General features: G+C 45.0%; 1 protein-coding gene across 3 annotated transcripts in view; it reads right to left on the reverse strand.

The window, feature by feature from the left end:
• Positions 1-7,974: 7,974 nt before the first annotated feature.
• LOC132387136 (NACHT, LRR and PYD domains-containing protein 3-like) overlaps positions 7,975-24,849 on the reverse strand; it is a 36,142-nt gene continuing 19,267 nt past the window's right edge. For 2 of the 3 annotated variants that reach the window (XM_059959481.1, XM_059959482.1), the window contains exons 8-14: positions 18,366-18,537; positions 18,193-18,258; positions 11,743-13,480; positions 9,527-9,613; positions 9,199-9,369; positions 8,876-9,043; positions 7,975-8,714 (exon numbers count right to left, since the gene is read on the reverse strand). In XM_059959481.1, the coding sequence (XP_059815464.1) occupies positions 8,555-8,714; positions 8,876-9,043; positions 9,199-9,369; positions 9,527-9,613; positions 11,743-13,480; positions 18,193-18,258; positions 18,366-18,537 (2,562 nt within the window). In that variant the 3' untranslated portion in view covers positions 7,975-8,554. The remainder of the gene's footprint in view (positions 8,715-8,875; positions 9,044-9,198; positions 9,370-9,526; positions 9,614-11,742; positions 13,481-18,192; positions 18,259-18,365; positions 18,538-24,849) is intronic. The other variant, XM_059959483.1, reaches the window with a different exon arrangement.

Genomic DNA, 24,849 nt, shown 5'->3' on the forward strand with positions numbered 1-24,849 from the left:
TCAAGTATTACTACTACTTCTATTATTATGCTATTATAGCGATTATTATTCGTATACCTATCTCGGAAGTCCACACGTATTCTCACCTCTACTTCCTCCTCACGACTGGGTGTCCCGGTGTGCTGTCCCAGGTATTATGGATTGACATTCCCGTGATAATGGATCGCTCGTCACGTTATTGTAGTCCTCTGAATCTAAAACATGACGCAGATGGTATTTATAGTAATCTATGGCACCTTTTATGAGTTTGCCGTTTAGAGCAACATTTTGGTGAATGATGTTTACCACGTGATTGTGTCCGTGTTAGTAACCAGTTGATAAACTCGGGCACGGGAGGTTGGTCTGGAAGGTTCAGTCGCTCGGCATTCATGATGAGGTAGTAAATGGGATCAGACATCGGCTTTGTACTGGAAGCCAGAGAGTGGAGGGAGATTGTCGCATCTCTGACTGGAGGCCTGTGACTCCTACGGTGCCGCAGGGAGCAGTGCTGGGTACGTTTTTGTCTCTCGTCTCTGTCACCCATCTGAATGATAATGTGGTTTACTGGAAATCTGCGGATTACAGCCTTATTGGAGGTGTAGTGGACAGCGAGGAAGGCTGTAAGGACTTACAGCGGGATCCGCACCAGCTGGAGAAATGAGCTGAAAATGGCTGAAGGAATTTAACGCAGACAAATGCGAGGAGTTGCTCTTCGGTAGAACTGACCAGGGGAGGTTGAACGGTCGGGCACTGAGGAGTGCGGTAGAACAAAGGGAGCTGGGAATACTGGTCCAGAATCTGTTGAAAGTGGCATCACAGGTAGATAGGGTCGTAACGAAAGCTTTGGGCACAACTGGTCTTCATGTATCAATGAGTTAAGTACAGGAGATGGGATGTCACGCTGAAGTAGTATGATACAGTTTTGAGGAAATTTACAAGGATGTTGCCGGGTCTGCAGTTCATTCTATTCCATTGATTAACAGTTTCTTCTGTCGTGATACATTTTTCACTTTACATATTTACACTACACGCTGCATCCGCAAAGGAAACAGCATTATGAAGGTCCCCATGCACCACTCATACGATCTCTTCTCCCTGCTGCCGTCTGGGAAAAGGCTCCGAAGCATTCGGTCTCTCACGACCAGACTATGTAAGAGTTTATTCCCCAAAGCTATCAGACTCAGTACCCGATGCTTGGACTGACACCTTGCCCTACTATCCAGTTTATAATTTATTGTAATGGCGGTACTGTTTTTGTGCACTTAATGCAGTCCAGTGTAGGTCTGTAGTCTAGTGTAGCTTTCTCTGTGTTTTTCTCTTTATTACGTAGTTCAGTCTAGTTTTTTGTACTGTGTCATGTAAACCATGGTCCTGAAAAACGTTGTACCAGCAGTTATGGTCGAAATGGCTAAAAATTTGACTTGACTTGGCTTGATTTTCATCCTTCTGCTTTCATTTCATTTCAATTTCGTGTACTTCATATCAGAATAGTTTGATTCCCGTATTTGTCTGCCTGTCTGACTGTCCCTCTCTTTCTTTTTTCACACTGCCTCTAAATCTTTCTGTATAACAACCCTTCTCTCTCCTCGCACTTCCTCTACTTCCTCTCGTGGGAAATTCTGGGATTTGGGATAGAGCGAAAGGGACTGCGGCAAAAGAGGAGAAAGAGAAAGAGGGCGAGGGAGAGAGTGAGAGTGAGAGAGAGAGAGAGAGAGAGAGAGAGAGAGAGAGAGAGAGAGAGAGAGAGAGAGAGAGAGAGGGGGGGGGAGAGATAGAGGGAGAGAGAGGGAGAGGGAGAGAGAGGGAGAGAGAGAGAGAGAGAGGGAGAGAGAGAGTGAGAGAGAGAGAGAGAGAGAGAGAGAGAGAGAGAGAGAGAGAGAGAGAGAGAGAGAGAGAGAGAGAGAGAGAGAGGGAGAGAGACTGGAGAGGAAGAGTCCTGGGTTAGCGAGTCTGGAGAGGGACTGAGAGTCTGAGGCCGACTGATGGGGTGAGGAGAAAGTGCAGAAGGACCCTGCCTAATTACCATCAGCAGATATATTTCATTGATTCTATGCTGGTTATAATTTTATGTTGTTTTGTGTATGCCTGCAATAAAATGGCATGTTCGGCTCAGTGTGGGCCGAAGGGCCTGTATTGAGCTGTAGGTTTTCTATATTTCTGTGTTCTATGTTTCTAAGCTGAATCTCAGAGCTGTTTCTGGTGACATAGATGTGCTTGCATAATAAATTTGCTTTTAACATTGACAGAGAGAGTTCGAGAGAGGGAGTCTGGGAGAGAGAGAATCTGGGAGGGCGGAGAGAGAACGACTAGGGAGGGCGGAGAGTGAGACGGTGAGAAAGGGCATTGAGAGAGAGGGAGAGACCAGGTTGGGAGAGACCAGGAGGAGAGGGAGATAAGCCATAGATGCGAGAGCAGCCGGGGCGAGATGCGTGGGGGAGGGTAGAGAGACTGGGGGCCAAGACAGTGTAGGAAGGTGGTAGGAATAGACAGGTGGGAGCACGAGAGCAGGAGGGGATGAAGAGAGTGATGTGGACGGGGTAAATAGGAAATAAAGGGCAGTGAGGGGTGGAAGGAGGAGGATAGGGTGGGGAGAGAGTTGGGGGAATAGATGTAGTGAGAATAGGGAACAGAGAAAGGAATGTGGCAGAGGGAGGCTGAGGGGGTGGGGAATGGAAGATGGTAGGGTGATAATCATTTTATTCATCTCGTCTTGTCTCCCCACCTTTTCTTTCTCCCCTCTCCTACTCAATCTGATTCCTTCCTCTCATACCCCATCCGCAGAGAATAGTGGTGATCCACGCTAACCAGTCCGCATCACCGGTCCTCGCCTCCATCTCCAGCGAGCCAACGCCCACTCCTGCCTTAGACGGGTCTCAGTGACGTCACGTTCTCCAGTCTTCGTGACAGTCTGAAGGATTCGGGCCGAACCACCTGAGGACGTGTTGAAAAATTATCGAAGCGGTAATCTGGAGACCCTGGTGGTGGGGTCAGGTGATATCTGTTCCATCCTCTTCCTCCCCATGGTGCCTCATAGTTACAGCACCCTTGTTATGGGTCGCCCTCTCCCATCTTAGCCATCCCGCCACTCCTGAAACACTCCGCTCTCTATTCCGTCGCTCTCCCCTCTGTTACAGTCCATCTCGCCCTGGCTGACGGTCATTTTGTGATGGTTACCATTTGCAACCGTTCTCCCAGCATCGTAGAATGGGTCACACACATTTCCACACCTTCCCTGTTTATTCAAGCTCAACTGCCCATCCTTCCTCGCCTTTCCCTCGGTGCCCGCTGTCACATCTCTCCATTTAACTTTATACAGACATCTCACCACCTATCCTTCCTCCACTATTGAAAAAGTCACTCACCCACCCTTCCCAACCTGTTCCTCCCCTCCCTGTCCAATCAGATCACTCCCTCCCGTCCCATTACATCCTCTCCCTCCCCATCCCATTACATCCCGTCCCCCCATGTCCCATCACTTCCCGTCCCTCCCCGTCCTGCCACCGCATCCCCCCCCCACCTTTCCGGCAGCTTCATCCCGTCCTTATCTTTTCCATGTCGGCCTCCAGTTTGTGACAGGAATTTCCGCCCCTCCCTTTTCCGTCCCCTATTGAGTCAGTGACTTCGCCACGCTCACCGTCTCATCAGTCCACTCCTCGTCCCATCACTCTTCTTCCTCCCAAATCCCTCACCTTCCTCACGAAAACCCTCACGTATATGTGTATGTGTGAATATCTGAGATATATAGTTTATTCAATGACAAAATTATTAGAATTAAAAAATATACACAATACCCAGGACTGTGCGAAACATAAATTAAAATACTGTTATTACAATCAATAACACACTGGTTCCCGGGATTGTATCCATGGGCACCGCATGTTCCTTCGCCATAGATTCTGAGTGTGACAGTGGCCATTGTAAGTCAGTGTCTCACTCCATCCCTGGCGGCCACATTAACCAAAGATTCGCCCATTTTAAATCAGCGCGTCCCTCCCTCTGTTGTGCTCACTTCTACCAAAGCCGTCACTCCCTCCCCAGTGGCCATTTCAAGTGAAGCGTCGGCAATTTGAAGTCAACGTGTACTTCACTCCTTCTCTGCCGCGCTCTTTATCCAAGGCGTCGCACCCTGCTTGGTCCCGTTTCAACCCGGCCGAACGGGGTCTCCTACAGTCAATACATCTCACCCATTTGCTCAACAAAACTAACGACGGTGGCGGTCAATTTCAATCGGCCATTCACGCCCTCCCTACACGGCGCTCACTTTAAATAAGGTATCACGAACACTAAACTGCTTCGTCAGACAGCTGAAGCGAAGCAGTGGCCATTTCATATCAGTGCGTCACTTTCTCACATTTTATCATTTTACATCGACCCATTATTCCCTTTCTCTTCTCAATGTGCAACTGTCTCCATTTCGGTCATTTTACCCGGTGCGTTCTTCCCTCCCTGTGGGCCATTTGAAGTCTGTCCATCACTCTCTCCCTGTTGGCCATTGTTACAAAGAAATCAGGGGCTATTTCAGGTCGCGCCGCCACTCCCTCCGACTTGTCACTTTCTGGGGTCCATTTTCTCACGGTGCATCCCTCCCTGTGGGCCATTTGAAGTCTATCCATCACTCTCTCCCTGTCGGCCATTGTAACAAAGAAATCAGGGGCTATTTCAGGTCGGGCCGCCACTCCTTCCGACTTGTCACTTTCTGGGGTCCATTTTCTCACGGTGCATCCCTCCCTCCCTCCCTCCCTGGAGACCATTTTCAATTCGCACGTCACTCGCCTGGTGGCAATATCATGTTGATGCGTCACTCTGTCCCGGTAGTAATTTTATTTTCTGGATTTAATTCAGAATCCTATTTTTTAGTCAGCAGGTAACTGCCTCCCTGGAGATAATTTTCACCCAGTGCTACATCCCCACCCTGTTGGTCATTTTAACTCCGCCTGTCACTCCCATTTTCTTGTCAGTGTATCACTCCCTCCCTGCCGGCCCTGAGAAACGTGGTGACCCCGGCCATCTTAATTCCGCCCATCGCCCCCTCCCTGGCGCCCATTGTCACTCAGCCCATCACTTTCTGCCCGGAGACCATTTCAGTCAACCGTTCACACGCTCTCTAATGACCATTCTAAATCCTTCTGTCGCTCCCTCCCTATTCACCATTTTCAGTCAGGAGCCCCTCGCAGGACAGACACTCTCGACCACCCTCCACTCAATTGCGCGGACTGTTTATCACAAATAATAAATATATCCCAAACGATGGAGACCGATCCGACATCCTCATCTCCGAATCCTGTGCGTCATCACTCCGAGTGTCGTGGAGAGAGGAGGATACAGACACCAGGAAACGTGTGCGGTATTATTCCCGGTGTCGATACAGAGAACCGACACCGTGAACGGTAAAATTTTCCGTGTGGAAACAGAGATCGGGAACCGTGCCTGGCAAAATTTCCAGTTTGGGATATGGAGACCGGGAACCGTGCCCTGTATAAGTTCGTGTGTGCCACCCGGGCACCGGGAACCAGGCGTAATGAATGACCCCGTGTTGGGACACTGAAACCATAAACCTCTCTCTCATGCACCCCACCCCATTTGCAGGAAGACCTGCCGAAGGTCCTTCCTTTCGATCGTATCCGCCGTGTCCGCCAGAAGTGAGAACTCGTCAGTTTTACAAAGTCGTCAACATCCTCACGACCCTCGACTTTCCTTGTAATTAATAAACCATCGGCGTTCTCGTCAAATTCCCTAAACGCAGCCCTGAGTTCTGTCAAACACGGAATTCAGGAGTGCCCGGAATTTCCAGGTTCAAGAGACACGTTGGAAATGAACTGGAAGGGGTGCCATTGGGAGTCAGATGGTGGCAGTGAATAGGAAGGGGTGGAGCCCAGTTGAAATGTTCGGACGATGGAAACGAATGGGTAGGGGTGCGTCCCGTTAGGAATGCGGATAGTTTGAGTGAATGGGAAGGGGTGTGTGCGGAGGGATATTTACTCTGCGTCTGACCCCGGTTTGTGTGATGGGACGGTATAGAGGGAGATTCACTCTTTGTCTGACCCCGGAATTGTGTGATGGGACGGTGTGGAGGGAGATTCACTCTGTGTCTGACCCCGGTATTTCATCCCCAGTTCCTCTCGTACTACGGAGTTTAGTGATGTCACGTCTGATATTACAGTCGATTTTAACTGTCTCCCGGGGGGGGGGGGTGGGCCGAGAGGGTGTCAGTTAGCCAGGAAGGGGTTTTGGAGGAAATGAGATCCTGGGCATCCGACCTCCCTCAGCCTAGAGCTGAGACGCGACTGTGTCAGTGTGAGGAGTTCCGACCCCCGTTGCAGTGCAGAGAACTGCAGCAGAAAACTCAGATAAAACTGGCACTTTTAAGAAGTTTAAAAGTGGATAACTCTCCGGGTCCTGACAGAATATCCCCCAGGACCTTAAGGGAAGTTTCTGTAGAGATAGCAGGAGTCCTGACGGAGATCTTTCAGATGTCATTAGAAACGGGGATTGTGCCGGAGGTTTGGCGTATTGCGCATGTGGTTCCATTGTTTAAAAAGGGTTCTAGAAGTAAGCCTAGCAATTATAGACCTGTCAGTTTGACATCAGTGGTGGGTAAATTAATGGAAAGTATTCTTAGAGATAGTATTTATAATTATCTGGATAGACAGGATCTGATTAGGAGTAGCCAGCATGGATTTGTGCGTGGAAGGTCATGTTTGACAAACCTTATTGAATTTTTTGAAGACGTTGCGAGGAATGATGACGAAGGTAAGGCAGTGGATGTAGTCTGTATGGACTTCAGCAAGGCCTTTGCAAAGTTCCACATGGAAGGTTAGTTAAGAAGGTTCAGTCGTTAGGTATTAATGCTGGAGTAATAAAATGGATTCAACAGTGGCTAGATGGGAGATGCCAGAGAGCAGTGGTGGATAATTGTTTATCGGGATGGAGGCCGGTGACTAGCGGGGTTCCTCAGGGATCTGTTTTGGGCCCAGTGTTGTTTGTAATATACATAAATGATCTGGATGATGAGGTGGTAAATTGGATTAGTAAGTAGGCCGATGATACCAAGGTAGGAGGTGTTGTGGAAAATGAGATGGGTTTTCAAAGCTTGCAGGGAGATTTATGCCGGTTAGAAGTATGGGCTGAAAGTTGGCAGATGGAGTTTAATGCTGAGAAGTGTGAGGTTCTACATTTTGGCATGAATAATCCAAATAGAACATACAGGGTAAATGGTAGGGCATTGAGGAATGCAGTGGAACAGCGATATTTTGGAATAACAGTGCATAGTTCCCTGAAGGTGGAGTCAAATGCAGATAGGGTGGTGAAGAAGGTTTTTGGAACGCTGGCCTTTATAAATCAAAGCATTGAGTACAGAAGTTGGGATGTAATGTTAAAATTGTACAAGACATTGGTAAAGCCAAATTTGGAATATTGTGTACAGTTCTGTTCACCGAATTATAGGAAAGATATCAATAAATTAGAGAGAGTGCAGAAACGATTTACTAGGATGTTACCTGGGTTTCAGCACTTAAGTTACAGAGAAAGGGTGAACAAGTTAGGTCTCTATTCATTGGAGCGTAGAAGGTTGAGGGGGGATTTGATCGAGGTATTTAAAATTTTGAGAGGGACAGATAGATTTGACGTGAATAGGCTGTTTCCATTGAGAGTAGGGGAGATTCAAACGAGAAGACATGATTTGAGAGTTAGGGGGCAAAAGTTTAAGGGAAACACGAGGGGGTATTTCTTTACTCAGAGAGTGATAGCTGTGTGGAATGAGCTTCCTGCAGAAGTAGTAGAGGCCAGTTCAGTTGTGTCATTTAAGGTAAAATTGGATAGATATATGGACAGGAAAGGAGTAGAGGGTTATGGGCTGAGAGCGGGTAGGTGGGACTAGGTGAGTTTAAGAGTTTGGCACGGACTAGGAGGGCCGAGATGGCCTGTTTCCGTGCTGTGGTTGTTTCATGGTTATATGGTTATAAAACTCAATCCGACAACAAGACAGGAAGTTACAGCAGTTTATTGATTTCATTATGACAAATGCAAATTAAACAGTGTATGAGCTTCTGACGTGCGGGAATAAATAAGCTGTTCCCGATTCATTCACGGTCACACACAATTAACTGTTCGGAGACAAGGAGTGACAGGTTAAATATTCAGATACGTCTTTCACCGTCACTCTGTATCGGGGAACCGATGATAATAAAATCACACTTTCGGGCCGATTTCGAGATCGCTGCAGATCCAGGGTCACTGCCGAGGTATTTGTCAATTTAACTTCATTATATCTGCCAGACTGTGAATACACCGTCCTCAGCAAAGGGAGTAAAGGGATTCTCTCCCGGGATAATCCCACCCCGGGACACCGGTGTCCCGGACTGAGCCCCGGATCACGGGCTCTTCCTGTCTGTGTAATTCCGCCGGGTCTCACGTGGGGGAGTCTCGAACCCGCACATCCGGCGGAAGCTGCGCCGCCGAACAGCAGGCGGAAATACGGGATGGCTTCCGATGTCACTGAGCTGGAGACTGGAATCGGTTCCATTAAAACCGTTGGGAATTAACCCCGGCGCCAGGCCATTACAGGTAAAGGCGGGAGTTAAAGGGGAGGGGGAATTAAAGGGGAGTGCGCGGAATCGGCCAAAATGTCCCCATCCCGCGGGCGCGGATGTTCACAGTCCACTCTCAGTCCCGGTCTGGGTTCCTGCAGAGATCTCAGTTCCGTCTCCCCGGTCCGACTGAACCGATTCTCCCCCAGCCTGAAACAGATGGAAGAATAAAGATGAAATAAACAGATTACACGACAGAGTCAGTAACAGGGGACTGGGGTTAATGTTTCAACACTCACAGACAAATATCACCAGAAAACCCGCGGATCCGCTGATATTTTATCCCATTGAACATTAACACAAACACTCACCAGATCCGCTCCAGTCTCGGGAGGGTCAGTATGAGGCGGCGCAGAGCGGGGACAGATCGGTCTGTCAGCGAGTTGAATACCAGGTCCAGCTCCGTCAGGGATGGGTTTGTTCTGAGAGCGGAGACGAGATCCTCGGCACCAGAATCTGTGAGACCGACACACCACAGCCTGGAGATGAGAGAGAGTGAGGGTGAAGGAAACAGAGAGACAGGAGACGGTGCAAATCCCCAGTATTTATCAGTGACACAATTACTGATCACATGAATGTTCAGTGTCAGACACCCAGTGACTGTAAACACAATCTCCCACAGTCTGGTACTTACCGCAGTGTCTGTATTTTACACACCGGGTTCCTCAGAGCCGCAGACACCTGTTTCACTCCTGAATCTCCCAGTTCATTATGACTCAAGTCCAGCTCTGTCAGTGATGGGTTTGTACTGAGAGCGGAGGCGAGAGGCTCGGCACCAGAATCTGTGAGACCGACATCCCACAGCCTGGAGATGAGAGAGAGAGTGAGGGTGACGGACACAGAGAGACAGGAGACGGCAGAAATCCCCAGTGTTTATCAGTAACACAATTACTGATCACATTAATGTTCAGTGTCAGACACCCAGTGACTGTAAACACAATCTCCCATAGTCTGGTACTTACCACAGTTTCTGTATTTTACACTCCGGGTTCCTCAGAGACTCAGACACCAGTTTCACTCCTGAATCTCCCAATTTATTATAACAGAGTCTAAACACAAACAAACAAATTGATGAACAAAGTGAATCAGACCGTAGGTTTGCGGGAATTTCTCTCACTCGGATATTTCAGGAAACATTAAACCCTTCAGCAAATCACTGACCGGAGTTCCCATCAGCTTCAGGGTATTCGTCAAATGTCAGTAGTCTGTCGATGTGACCCTGTAAACTCCACATATTCTGTCCCATTCCCGATGGAGAGAAAAGTGTTCCTGACCGAAATGCAGAAATGTCAATGCAACACAGTGAAATAGACCCATCCGAGCTAAAGGGATGGGGAAGAGAGATCCCACAGGATGAAGGGGGATGGGGAACAGAAATCCCACAGGATGTTAGGACATGGAACACAGGACCCAAAGGAGGAAGAGGGGTGGGGAGGAGAGATCACACAGGATGAAAGGCGGTGGGGAAAACAAATCCCACAGGTGGAAAGAGAATGTGGAAAAGAGATCCGACAGGAAGAGGAGAGTCGGGAAGGAGTTCATACAGGAGGAAGGGAGATAGGGAAGAGAGATCCCACAAGAGGAAAGTGTATGGGGAAGGGAATCCCACAGGATGAAGGGGGATGAGGAAGACTGATCCAAAAGCTGTAATTTGATGGGGAAGAGAGAGCCCACAGCAGGAAGGGGGATGTGGAAGAGACATCCCACAGGAGGATCGAGAATGGTGAAGAGAGATCAGACAGGAGGTTGGGGGATCAGTAGGAGAGGACCCACGGGAAGAAGCATGGGGAGGAGAGATCCCACAGGAAGACGGGTGATGGGGAAGAGTGAGGGCAGATGAAGAAGGGAGATGTGGAAGAGAGATCACACAGGAGGAAGGGGTTGGGGAAGAGGAACCCACAGTAGGTTGATGGGGAACAGAGATCCCACAGGAGAAAGGGAGATGGGGAGAGGGATCCCACCGGAGGAAGGGGGATGGGGAAGAGAAATCCCACAGGAATAAGGGGATGTGGAGGAGAGGTCCCACAGGCGGAAGGGGGATGGGGAAGAGAGATCCCACAGGCGGAAGGAGGATGGGGTAGAGAGATCCCACAGGAAGAAGGGGGATGGGGAGGAGAGATCCCACAGGAAGACGGGTGATGGGGTAGAGTGAGGGCAGATGAAGAAGGGAGATGTAGAAGAGAGATCACACAGGAGGAAGGGATTGGGGAAGGGAGAACCTACAGCAGGAAATTGATGTGGAAGAGAGATCCCTTAGGAGGAAGCTGGATGGGAACAGAGGCCCCACAGGAGGAAGTGGGTTGGGAGCATAGGCCCCACAGGAGGAAGGGGAATGGGGAATAGTGATCCCACAGGAGGATGTGGTGTGGTGTAGAGAGTTCTCACAGGAGGATGGGGGATGGGTTGAGAGATCCAACAGGAAGAAGGAAGATGGGGATGAGACATCCAACAGGATGAAGAGGGTGGGGTAAAGCCATCCCACAGGAGGATTAGGGAAATGTAATAGCGAACCCACAGGAGGATTAGGGAAATGTAATAGCGAACCCACAGGAGAAATGGAGATGGGGACTTGATCCCAAAGAATGGAAGAGGGATTTGGATGAGAGGTCCCACAGGAGGATTCCAAGAGTAAACGATAATCCTACAAGACGAGAGGATGCAGAAAATATTTGGACGTGTGTGTTGGGTCTGAACAGAGGCGCAGAGGAGTTGCGCCCTCTCTCTCTGCGTATCTGGAACTGAGCAAAGTCACACACGGGGAAGGGCAGGGGAGGACAATCTCACAATGGTATTTATTTCCTTCTCACTGGGACAGTCTGCTGACGGTCTTTTGTCCCTCACCGGGAAGGGGGTGTGAATCTCTGACCCACCTGCTACAGTCAGTGTCGGTCTGGGTGTCAGTAACAGTGAGAAGGAACATTGTCAATGGACGTGTCACAGGCAGCGAGAAACACGGGTATTCCTGTGATTTATACCAGTAAACTAATGATTGTTGTTCACTGATCTGATGAAGTCTCCAACATCTCCTTAGAAGGAACCACAGAACACTACCAATCCCCTGGGCATTTGTCACAAGTCTTCTTAATCTGATTTAGTACAAATTTACCGAAATTCCTTTACATTGAAACAACACAATGAGGCAGTTTCACAGTTCAGAGTGAGAGATAAATCAAGTTACCTCAGCTTCTGGCACTTGTGCAGCCCGGGTCCCAGCTGCTGGATTCCTTCACACTGAATGTGGCAGCCCGTCAGATCGAGGTGTTTTATTGTATCACAGAATCCGATGGCATGAGACAGGACCGCACAATCAATCGGGGTCAGTGTCATTCCACTGAATGAAAGTGTTTCCACAGATCCCAGTGTTTCCTGAGCCAGACCACGATTCTGAGACTCAAACAGGTAGTGCAATGTGTTCAGGAGGCTCCTTTTACGAGCTTCAGTCCCAGTGTTTGCAGTCCGGTGCTTAACCTCCTCCTTCACCCAGTCAATCACCCGGCAGGATGTTTCATGAAGAAATGGACCCAGAAACTCCTCCAGGCCCCGAGTTGACATTGGGTCGCAGAGACCAGCAAGAAAACGGAGAAATACCTCAAATTGCCCATCTGTAATGCTGTAGGCTTCAGTGAGGAATATCAGGATATCCCCGGGATGTGGATTCAGGAATTGTGCGACTGCAGCTACAAACTCTTGGATGGTGAGGTGTGGGAATGTGTACACCACGCTCCAAGCGGAATCCTCTCTCTCTAAAAGCTCCATCAGGAACCCGGACAGGAACTGGGAAGGCTGCAGGTTGTAGTTGATCAAATCTCCATCTGTAAAGACAATCTTCTTCTCGGATAATCCTCTGAAGGCCATCTGACCAACCCTGAATAACACATCACGGGGGTTCTCAATCTCACGGCCGTGATTTTTCAGGATGTTGTAAATATAGCACGAATACAGTTGGGTGATAGTATTGGGAACTCGCTGTGGGTCCCTGACTCTTTGTGTGAAGAAGGGGCCCAGTGCCAGGACGAGGATCCAGCAGTAGGCAGGATTGTAGCTCATGTTGTACAGGATCTCGTTCTTCTTCACGTGTTTGAAAACAGCTGCTGCCACTGTCTGATCTTCAAAATGTCTGATGAAATATTCCTTCCGTTCCTCACCAACAAATCCCAGGATTTTAGCCCAGATACTGATCTTCGCCTTTTTCAATAAATGTAACGCAGTGGGGCGGGTGGTCACCAGCACTGAACACCCCGGGAGCAGCTTGCCCTGGATTAAACTGTACACAATGTCAGACACCTTGCACTTGAATTCAGAATCTGTGCATGTGGAGCGAGGTACCGTGTCTCCCCGACTGTCAGCAAATTCAATTTTATCATTGAATTCATCCAAACCATCGAATATAAACAGCAAACCCTCTGGGTTCTTCCAGACCTCTGCCAGGATATTCCCAAAGTAAGGATACTGACCTAGAATCAGTTCCCTCAGGTTTATTCTGCAGTTAATGGAGTTTAAATCCCGGAATTTGAAACTGAATACAAACTGGAACTGTTGGTATATTTTCCCCATGGCCCAGTCATAAACAATCTTTTGTACCATTGTGGTTTTCCCGATCCCCGCGACTCCGGTCACTGCTGCTGAATCCCCAGGTTTGGATTTACTCCAGGAAAAGCGGTTTTGGAACAACTGATCAGTCTGGATTTTTTCCAGCTCTCCGCAGAGATGTTTCTCTCTCCACTCCTCGTGGTCTCTGCCTCTTGCCAGCAGCTCATGTTCCACCAGTCTCCGATCTCGAACAGTAGTAATCACCGTGAGCTCAACGAATCGATCAACCAGCTGGAAAACCTTCACCTTCTCCCTCATCAGGATCGTGTTCACTCTCAGTGTTTCAGTTTGTGCCCGCAGAGCCTCCTTGTGTTTCTGTTGAACAGCTTCCATGGGAACAGAGAACATTGTCAAAAAGTAAAATGGCTCAACTGACAGAGAACATTATAACTGCATTTCAACATTCAGTGTTTGAGATTACATGAATTAATTCAATGCTTCCATGGATATTAGGACAGAAAGTAAAGTTCTGTTCAGAGACAGTGGAATTGACAGCGATGGATGTCCCAGAAAATGTCCAAACCTCATATTCTGATATTAATTAATCTTCAATTGAAAGTTCCCCTGATATCTGATCGTAATCCTGACTGTACTTCCGTTACAATAACATTTGACTATATTTAAAACATCATTAGCAGTTAATGAACACAGAGGAACTGCAGAGACTGATACGGCTTGGCACCAGAAGTGTCACAGGAGTTGCCTGACCGCGTTGAATGCAAACTAAGACTGTCCTAAGGGCTCCAGCACCAGATTTTTCCCCACTGGGTTTACTCATAAGTTTCCCCCTTGAGGGGTGGAGCGTGAGGTCACTGTTTTCCTTCATCTGGATGAGCTGCCAATCACGGCCGACGAGCCCCAATTGCCCGAAATGACTGGCTATCAGGTGTCAGTAACGCGTATTTGTCCTTTCTACTATCGGAAAAAATGCCTCTACCAAGCTTAGTAGCTAAGTCACAAGTGAAGGCCAGGAGCTGGACCTGATTGTCAGAGGCTATTTGAGTCGCGCGCCACTGGGAGCATTTAATAGGTCGTGGGAGCGTATCCCCGCTACCACCCCTGGGTGTAACAATCTTAAACAACCAAGCAGCTCTGTGTTATTGACAACAACAACTTGGCACATTGTTTTTTTTTTATAGTCACATGTACCAAGATACAATGAAAACGTTTATGCATGCGATCCAAATAAATAATATCATCACGTCGGTGCAATAAGGTTCTACAAGGAAAAACAGAACAGAATAGTTCAGTGAAACAGTGTTTCAGTTGCCAACAAAATGCAGTGCAGGCAGACAATAAGGTACAAGGCCAAAGGATCGTTGGCAGGTCAGATTTTTTTTTTTGCTTGTTTTTGAACTATTCTCCTAAACTGTAGAATTCAAAACTTAAAACAACAGTACTGTATAAAATTCGGAGGCATATATATATATATAACTAGGGAGACCAAGATTTCTGCAAGTACTGTGTAAGGGATGTAGACTCAGTTAGTCACTTTTAAGAACCAGTGTAAAACTTCTTTTTTAAAATTTGAACCTTGCTTGTAATTGATATTATTTTGTCTTTTATTTTCTAGTTTTCATTTTATCCAATTGTAACGCAATTTGAACGACGTTCCCCCGATGAAAGGTTCTTTATAAATATCCTAGAATTATTTTTTATTATTTCTTAACTCAAAATGGCAAATCCTGAGGTACGGGCATATCCAAGCACATTCATTTCTCAATTAATAGATAATTTCAGATTACTCTCGTGGTGTATACTACTGTGGCTTTCGTAACATTTACATGAACATTACTGCGTGGAGCTAATTCTTTAATACTATTGTGTGGCGCTGTTTGGATGATACCAGCTGTCGATATTGTTATTGGGACAATGTATACTGTGTTCCACAGTCTTTCAATTTCCTCTTTTAATTCAGCATATTTCTAAAGATTTTCATTAATTGATTTCTGTAAGTTATGTGAATTTGAAATGGCTTTATCTATTTAAGAATTTGTTTTTGCTAGATTATCCTGTAAAATTATAGCCGGACAGTTATTATGAATTGTCCTATCTGTAATAATGGATCGGTCACGGTGGATTTGTCGGACACTAACTCTAAAAGTGGAGCAGACTTGTATTTATAGTGAGGGATGGTGTTTTTCGTCAGTTGTAGTTTATGCAAGATCTTGGTGAAAGTTGTCTAGCACTTGATTGTCAGTGCTCAGATTGAGTAAAACTACTGCAGGATCCTGTAATCTGTTCAATTGTTTCTGGCAGCTCTTGTAATTTTCAGCATTTATCACCTTGAACCTGCTGGCCTTTATTCTTTATTATTGATAACTGGATGTGTTAACCACCTGGACTTGTATTGCTACAATGATCTCTTCCGTTTCTGGGAAGAGGTCTCCAACTCTGAGCCAGGCGCTCAACGCCTCCTTGTCAACATCGCTCAGATCGTGGGGATGTCTTCCGTGGGGAGTCAGGATCTTCCACTCTTCCAAGTTTAACGTTCTTCTGTTATGATTGCTTCTTCATTTTTATGGGTTATGCTTTCATTTACGTTCAGTGATGTGTACCCCTTATCAGAATTGTACATGCTTGTACGGAGTGCTGAATGCTCCTTGCGTTGATGAAAATATATCGTTAGAGCTAATTGTAGGTTTCAGAAAGGGTAGGATGAGGAAACACGGCATACCAATCCTCACAGGTGGATCTGAAGTGACGAGTGTGGGCAATTTCAAAATCCTGCCTGTAAATATCTCCGAGTACCTGACCTGGACCAAATATATCGATGCAGCTACAGAGAAGGCACAACAGTGGCTATATTTCATCAGGAGTTTCCAACATCACTCGAATATTTTTACAGGTGTAACTTGCAAAGCAACGGCTGCATCACCGTCTGGTTCATGGGGACTACTGCACACGATCGGACACTCAAGCACACTCAACGATTGAGAAACAACTTCTTATTCTCTACCATCCAGTTTCTGAATGGACATAGAACCTATCGATACTGACTAAATAATCTCTTTTTTATTTCTATCTCTGCACAACTTATTTAATTTATTATTTTATACAATCACATAGTCACGCCTAGCAATATATGCTATATATGGCTTCTTTGGAAATTGGTTCCATTATTGGAAATAATTGTTTTAGCTCCACTGATGCAAGAGTAACTAATTCCAATCATCCCTGTATAGCTGTGTAAGGTATAATTCGTTGCTTTTTTCCCCGGATTCGATGCAGATTTTTGTCTGATTCAGGAAATTCAAGTGTGGATTTGACGCCAGACAAAACCATAGTGGGCTTAATGTGTCACTCTGGAAAAAGTCTGCATTTATTTTGGTAACAGTGGTTGTTCCGTTGTGGATGTTATTAGGGCGTTTATTGTAATTCATTAGATGTTGTAGAAGTTTAACAAGTATTGGATGCATCTTTTATAATATTGGAAACTCTTAAGCATGTGAGAGACAGAATCAAATGGCTTTTGATAGACAATATAACATTGAAAGATTTCTACTCTCCACAGTGCTCGATAGATACATAATCTATTATTAGTTGCTCCTTAAATTCATTCATACACTAAATGTATTCGTTCTGCTCTTCTGTAAGTATATTGTGATTATCTAAGTGAGTGGTTATTAGTTACGAGATGCAGGATGTTGCAATTTTATAAATAAAGTTGTCTTATTATTATTAATAGCCAATAATAACATAGTTGCTGATAATCAATAGCCTTATAAATGCAGAATTAAAACTATCCTTGAGGCTGGTGGTACGGACCTTCAGCCTTTTATATCTTCTGTCCCACGGGTGTATGACAGAATGTTTGAGGTGGTTTGATGTTGAGCAGCGAGGCTTTGGGCGGGGTTTGCTTCTTGCTAACATAGTGGAGTTCTTCCAGGAGGTGACAAAGGTGACGGATGATGTTACACATGGAGATTTTTTACTTGGATATCAGTCGGGTGTTTGACAAGGTCCCACAAGGAATGCTTATACAGGAATTTAACATGCTTGAGAACTGTGTGAACTGTCCTGGCTGGGGATGATCCACATTGGGAGAATCTTCTTTCACTAGCAGGTGGTGAATCTGTGAAATTATTATTATAGACAGCTGAGGAAGACAAGTAATTTGGTATATTTAAAATGCAGGTCGATAGGTTCCTAATTAGGAACAGCATTAACGTTTACTGGGAGAAGGCAGAATAATGGTGTTGAGAGGATTTGCAGAGCAAATTCACGTAGCCGATTGGCTTAATTCCGCTCCTGGACCTTATGGTTTTGGGTGCATCTGGAGTATTGTGTTCACTTCTGATTGTCCAGCTCTTGGAAGTATTGGAGAGGCTGCAGATCAGGTTCATCAAAATGTTGCCTGGATTCGGTGACATGTGCTACAAGTAGAGGTCTGATAAACTTTGTTTGTTTACTCTGGTGGTAGAATAGAGATCTGACTGAGGTGTACAAGTTTGAGAGATAAGAGTTTGGGTCAACAGCCCTTATTTAGTTTGTTTATTTTTGCATAAGTCCAGTGTCTAATACCAGAGGGCCTTTGGTTAAGGTGAGATGGGGTAAATTTACAGCAATTGTGAGTAGTTTTCTACACAGTCTTGTAGGTGCCTGTAATTTACTGTGTGGGTCGTGTTGGAGGCAACTATGTTATAAATGCTCCTAGATATACATGAATGTGCAGGAAATGCAAGCAAGTGGTCAATAATATAAGAAAAAGTACCAAAGTATTTTTTCTTTACCAGATGTATAAAGAATAAAAAAGAAGATATCGGACCGCTGAAAAATGATGATGTAGATGCAGTAACAGGTGAAAAGGAAATACCAGACGATCTCTGTGGAGGTAAATAGCGAATTGTACATCTCCCTATAGATGCTGCCTGGCCTGCCACGTTCCACCAGCATTGTGTGTGTGCTCCTTCAAATTCCAGCAGCTGCAGATTTCCTCGTATCAGCGAATGATTAATGGTGAAATCTGAATCCCAGATTTTGCGAAGTCCCAGACTAACATTTGAGGCGTGATTTGAACTGTGCATTCATCACTCACCTATCAGTTGAGTAGGTAACTCAAATAACTCTTGGGCAATGTTCATGTATTCCTGTGGATCAGGACCTGTTTAAATATATTAAAAAAACATCCATGGAAACAGAGCAAAAATAATTAAATAACTAAAATTTATTTCAACGTACCTTTGTGTTCAGAGTATTTTTTAAACATACCTTTCTCCTGTATTTGCCTCAGTATTCTGTCCAACTTCGGTAACTCAGTCCTCAAAGTCACAAAGCATTTCCACATCGCCCTCCGGGCCCGGGAGCCTTTGCCCATCACCAAACTGAGGAGGAGTCTGGAACTCTCTGCCCGGTTTCCCTTCTCTGCCAGTTCAGTGACTTTCTACAAAAGGAAAACAATGAACTTGTTATGGAGCAGATGGACAGACATGAAGAATGTTGAGGAAAATATATGTTCATGGCCCCACTAGCTTCAGAACGGATGCAGGCACTGACCTGCTGTCTCATCCTTACCGTGTTCAGTCATTAATAGAGAAACAGGAACTGAAGGAAATTCTAAATCAATATTGTGTAAGATTAAGGATTCACTGACGCCCTGCAGTAGATGCAATGTGATTAATTTACTCGATTTGTCAATGTGCAGCAGTACCTCAACAAGATGTGATAAGAAGAACAGAAGAGAGGGGAGAGCGAGAGAGCAAATAATAATGCATGTTGGGAATCACTGAATCATGGCTGAAAGCAGTTCATAGTTGGGTGCTCACATCCAAGGATAAATATTGAATCGAATGGATAGGCAGGTCGCTGAAGGGGTAGGGTTTACTATGTTGTCATTAAAAATGAAAATCCTGAGAAAGAGGTGATATCGGACTGGACGATGTAGATGTTAAGAGACTGCATAGGTAAAATTACCCTGATGGACATTATATACAGGCCTGTTAATAGTCGCCGGGATGTGAGCTACAAATTACAATGGGGGAGAGCAGACGCCTGTAAAAATATGAATGATAAAGTTGTCTTTGGTAGCTTGGAAAATCAGTTCCGTGCTGAATCCTGTGTCAGGGAAATTGTAGAATGCCTGTGAAATGGCTTTTGAAGGAAGCTTATGATTGAGCCCACTATAGGAAAGGCGGATCTGTATTTTGTGTTGTGTATCGCACAAGATTTGATTAGGGAGCTTAAGGTAACTAAACCCTTAAGAGGCAGTGATCATGAAATAAAGGAACTCGCACTGCAGTTTGAGAGGGAGAAGGTAAAGTTAGATGTATCAGTATTTCAGTGGAATAAAGGAATTGCAGAAGCATGAGAGGAGCTGGGCAAAAATAGCTTCGAAAATGACACTAACAGGGACAATGGCAGAGCGGGAATGGCTGAAGTTTCTCGGAGCAATTCAGAAGGTGCAGGACAAAGGATCACAAAGATAAAGAATTATTCTAACGGGAGCATTTTCAACCGTGGCTGACGAGGTAGTCAAAGCAGCACAAAAGCAAAAGAGAGGGCACAGAATATTACAAAATATATAAGAAAGCTCGAGGACTGGGATGTTTTTACAAATCAACAGAAGGCAATTAAAAAGCCGTAAGTAGAGAAAATATGAAATATGAAGGTATACTAGCGAATAATGTAAAATAGTTTAGCAAAAGGTCCGTCTGATATATGAAGAGTGAAAGAGAGGGAAGTGCATATTGGGCCTCTGGAAAACGACAGTGGAGAGGTTCTGTCAGGGGAGAAGGAAATGCCAGAAAGTATTAGTAAGTATATGCGTCAGTCTTCACTGTAACAAACACTAGAACGTGCCAGATATTTGAGAATGTCAGGTGGCAGAAGTGAGTGTATTTGCAATTATTAAGGAGAAGGTGCTCGGGAAGCAGAAAGTTCTGAAGATAGATGAGTCCAGACCAACTGCACTCGATTGCTTCTGAAAGAGGCTGAAGAGATTGTGGAGACATTAATAATGATCCCTCCAGAATCATTAGATTTTGGAATGGTTTCGGAGGACCGACCATTTAAAATTATAGGCCAGTTAGTCTGATCAGTATTTGGGAAGATGTCAACAGTCGATTATTGAGGATAAGTTTTCGGGGTATTTGGACGCACATGATAAAAAAAAGGCCAAATTCCATGGAAGGGATCTTGCCTGACAGACCTGTTGGAAGTTTTTGAGAGAACAACTTACCAGGTCGACAACGGAGAGTCCGAGCAAGCTGTTTACTTGGACTCCCCGAGGTCCTTTGACTAAGTGCCGCACATAACACCATTTAACAAGACAGTAGGACAAGAAAGACAAGTGTATGGATAGAGGGTCCATGTTATCCTCCAGACAGAATTTGTCTGACTGTCAGGAAGCACAAAATGGGAACAAATAGGGCGTTTTCTTGGTGGATTTGGTGACTAGAGGTGTTCTACAGTGGCTGGTTTTGGGATAGTTTCTTTTTTTCCATTATGCTGATGTTTTGATGCTTTACGGCCCAGACTGCGCACGTTACGAAGATATCGGGAGGGAAGCAGGGAGGACATGCACAGATGGGAAAAAATGGACAAATCAGTGGCAATTGGAATTTAGTATAGGGAAGTACATGGCCATACACTTTCGCAGAAATAATGACGACGTAGACTATTTTTGAGAGTTGTAAACTGTCTCAGGAGACCTAGTGCGGTGTTTCTTGCAGTTTGAGTCGATGTTAGGAAAGGCAAAAACAAAATGTTAGCATTCATTGGTACTGACAGCTGCGGAGACCAGGTCATTGGGTATATTTAAAACAGAGGGTGGTACCTTCTTGATTAGTCAGGTCAGCAAAGATCACTGGGAGAAGTCAGGGCAATGGGGTTGAGAGGGAGAGTAAATCACCCATGATGTAATGGCGGAGCAGAATCGATGGTCCTAATGACCCATTTGTGCTCCGATGCCTTATGGTCTTATGATGTGTAAAGACAACAGAACATTTTAAGTCAAGGAATGTTGTGAACAAAGTGGATGAGGTTAAAGCGTGGATTAGTACTTGGAGATATGACGTTACAGGGACTTGGATGTTTCAAGGACAGGAATGGTTACTTCAAGTGCCGGGTTTTAGATGTTTCAGAAAGGACAGGCAGGGAAGCAAAAGAGGTGGGGACATGACACTGTTGATCGGAGACAGCGTCACGGCTGCAAAAAAAGTGGACGTCATGGAGGGATTGGCTGTGTCTGAGTGAGTCTCTGTGGGTGGAGGTTAGGAACAGGAAGGTGTCAATAAATTTACTGGGTGCTTTTTATAGGCCGCCCAATAGAAACAAGGATATCGAGGAGCAGATAGGGAAACAGATCCTGGAGAAATGTAATAATAACAGAGTTGCCGTGATAGGAGATTTTAATTTCCAATATATCAATTCGCATCTCCCTAGAGCAAGGGGTTTACATGGGGTGAAGTTTGTTATGTGTGTTCAGGAAGGCTTCTTGATTCAATATGTAGATGCACCTACAAGAGGAGAGGCTGTACTTGATCTGGTATTGGAAAATGAACCTGGTCAGGGGTCAGATCTCTCAGTGGGACAGCATTTTGGAGATAGTGATCATAATTCTATCTCCTTTGCAATAGCATTGGAGAGAGATAAGAACAGACAAGACAGAAAAGCGTTCAATTGGAATAAGAGGAATTATGAGGCTATCAGGCAGGAAATTGGAGGCTTAAATTGGAAACAGGTGTTCTCAGGGAAATGTCCGGAAGAAATGTGGCAAATATTCAGGGGATATTTGTATGGATTTGTGTGGATATTTCTGCGTAGGTACGTTTCAATGAGACAGGGAAGTTATGGTAGGGTACAAGAACCGTGGTGTACAAAGGCTGTAGTAAATCTGGTCAAGATGAAAAGAAAGCTTATAAAAGGTTCAGAGAGTTAGGTAATTTTAGAGATCTAGAAGATTATAAGGCTAATAGGAAGGAACTTATGCAGGAAATTGGTAGAGCCAGAATGCGCCACGGGAAGGCCTTGGTGGGCAGGATTAAGGAAATCCCAAAGGCATTCTATAAGTATATGAAGAGCAAGAGGGTAAGACGTGAAGAATAAGACCTATCAAGTGGGACAGTGGGAAAGTATGAATGGAACCGGAGGAAATAGCAGAGGTACTTGATGAATACCTTACTTCAGTTTTCACTATGGAAAAGGATCTTGGTGATTTTAGTGATGACTTGCAGCAGACTGAAAAGCTTGAGCATGTAGATATTAAGAAAGGGGATGTGCTGGAGGTTTTGGAAAGCATCAATTTGGATAAGTCGCCTGGACCGGATGGGATGTACTACAGACTACTGTGGGAAGCGAGGGAGGAGATTGCTGAGCATCTGACTATGATTTTTGCATCATCAATGAAGGCGGGAGAGTTTCCGGAGAATTAGAGGGTTGCGGATATATCCATATAACAATTACAGCACGGAAACAGGCCATCTCGGCCCTTCTAGTCCCAGCTGATCGTTTACTCTCACCAAGTCCCACTGGCCCGCACTCAGCCCATAACCCTCGATTCCTTACCTGTCCATAACCCTATCCAATTTTACTTTAACTGACAATACCGAAACTGCCTCTACCACTTCTACTGGAAGCTCATTCCACACAGCTGCCACTCTCTTATTAACTAACTTATTCAACGTTTCCCTGTAACTTAGGTGCTGAAACCCAGGTAACATTTCAGTAAATCTTCTTTGTACTCTCTCGATTTGTTGACATCTTTCCTATAATTCGGTGACCAGAACTGTACACAATACTTCAAATTCAGCCTTACCAATGCCTTCTACAATTTTAACATTACATCCCAACTCCTATACTCAATGCTCTGATTTATAAAGGCCAACATACCAAAATTTTCTTCACAACCCTATCCACATGAGATTCCAACTTCAGGGAACTATGCACCCTTATTCCTAGATCACACTGTTCTTGCATTCAAATCCCTACCATTTACAATGTCCTACCATTTACAAATGCACTACCATTTACAATGTATGTCCTATTTGAATTATTCCTACCAACATGTAACACCTCACACTTATCAGCATTAAACTCCTTCTGCCATCGTTCAGCCCACTCTTCTAACTGGCCTAAATCTCTCTGCAAGCTTTGAAAACCTACTTCATTATCCACAACGCCACCTACCTTAGTATCATCTGCATACTTACTAATCCAATTTACCACCCCATCTTCCCGATCGTTAAAGTATATGACGAACAAGATTGGACCCAATACAGATCCATGAGACACACCATTAGTCAACAGCCTCCAATCTGACAAACAGTTACCACCACTACTCACTGGCACCTCCCATCTAGCCACTGTTGAATACATTTTACTACTTCAATATTAATACCCAACGATTGAACCTCCCTATCTAACCTTCCGTGCGGAACCTTGTCAAAGGCCTTACTGAAGTCCATATAGACAACATCCGCTGCTTTAACCTCAACTTCCCTCGTAACTTCTGCAAAAAATTCAATAAGATTTGTCAAACATGACCTTCCACGCGCAAATCCATGCTGACAATTCCTAATCAAAGCCTGTCTATCCAGATAATTCTATGTACCATCTCTAAGAATACTTTCCACTAATTTACCCGCCACTGTCTTCAAACTGACAGGCATATAATTGCTAGGTTTACTCTTAGAACACTTCTTAAACAATGGAACAACATGAGCAATACACCAATCCTCCGGCACCATTCCCGTTCCTAATGACATTTGAAATATTTCTGTCAGACCCCCTGCTATTTCTACACTAACTTCCCTAAAGGTCCTGGGGAATATCCTGTCAGGACTTCGAGATTTATCCACTTGTACATTCTTTAAAAACGCCCGTACTTCCTCCTCTTTAATTGTCATAGTTTCCATAACGTCCCTACTTGTTTCCCTTACCTTACACAATTCAATATCCTTCTCCTTAGTGAACACTGAAGAAAAAAAAATGTTCAAAATCTCCCCCATCTCTTTCAGCTCCAGACATAGCTGTCCACTCTGATTCTCTAAGCGACTAAATTTATCCCTCAATATCCTTTTGCTATTAATATAACTGTAGAAACCCTTCGGATATATTTTCACCTTCCTTGCCAAAGCAACTTCGTATCTTATTTTCGCTTTTCTAATTTCTTTCTTAAGATTCTTTTTACATTCTTTATATTCCTCAAGCACCTCACTTACTCCATGCTGCCTATATTTATTGTAGATCTCCCTCTTTATGCGAACCAAGTTTCCAATATTCCTTAAAACCATGACGCACTCAAACTTTTAACCTTTCCTTTCAACCTAATAGGAACATAACGATTCAATAGCGTCAAAATTTCAACTTTAAATGACCTCCATTTCTCTATTACATCCTTCCCAAAAAACAAATTGTCCCAATCCACACCTTCTAAGTCCTTCCGCATCTCCTCAAAGTTAGCCTTTCTCCAATCAAAAATCTCAACCTTGGGTCCAGTCCAATCCTTCTTCATAATTATACTGAAACTAATGGTATTGTGATCACTGGGCTCCCCAACACATACGTCCGTCAACTGACATATCTCAGTCCCTAAAATGAGAGCCAACACTGCCCGTTCTTTAGTCGGTACCTCTATGTATTGCTTTAAAAAACTATCCTGCACACATTTTACAAACTTCAATCCACCCAGCACTTTTACAGGGTGGGCTTCTCAGTCTTTGTGTGGAAAATTAAAATCTCCCACAATTACAACCTT

The sequence above is a fragment of the Hypanus sabinus genome, unplaced genomic scaffold (assembly GCF_030144855.1).
Source record: "Hypanus sabinus isolate sHypSab1 unplaced genomic scaffold, sHypSab1.hap1 scaffold_1549, whole genome shotgun sequence".
NCBI lineage: Eukaryota > Metazoa > Chordata > Chondrichthyes > Myliobatiformes > Dasyatidae > Hypanus > Hypanus sabinus.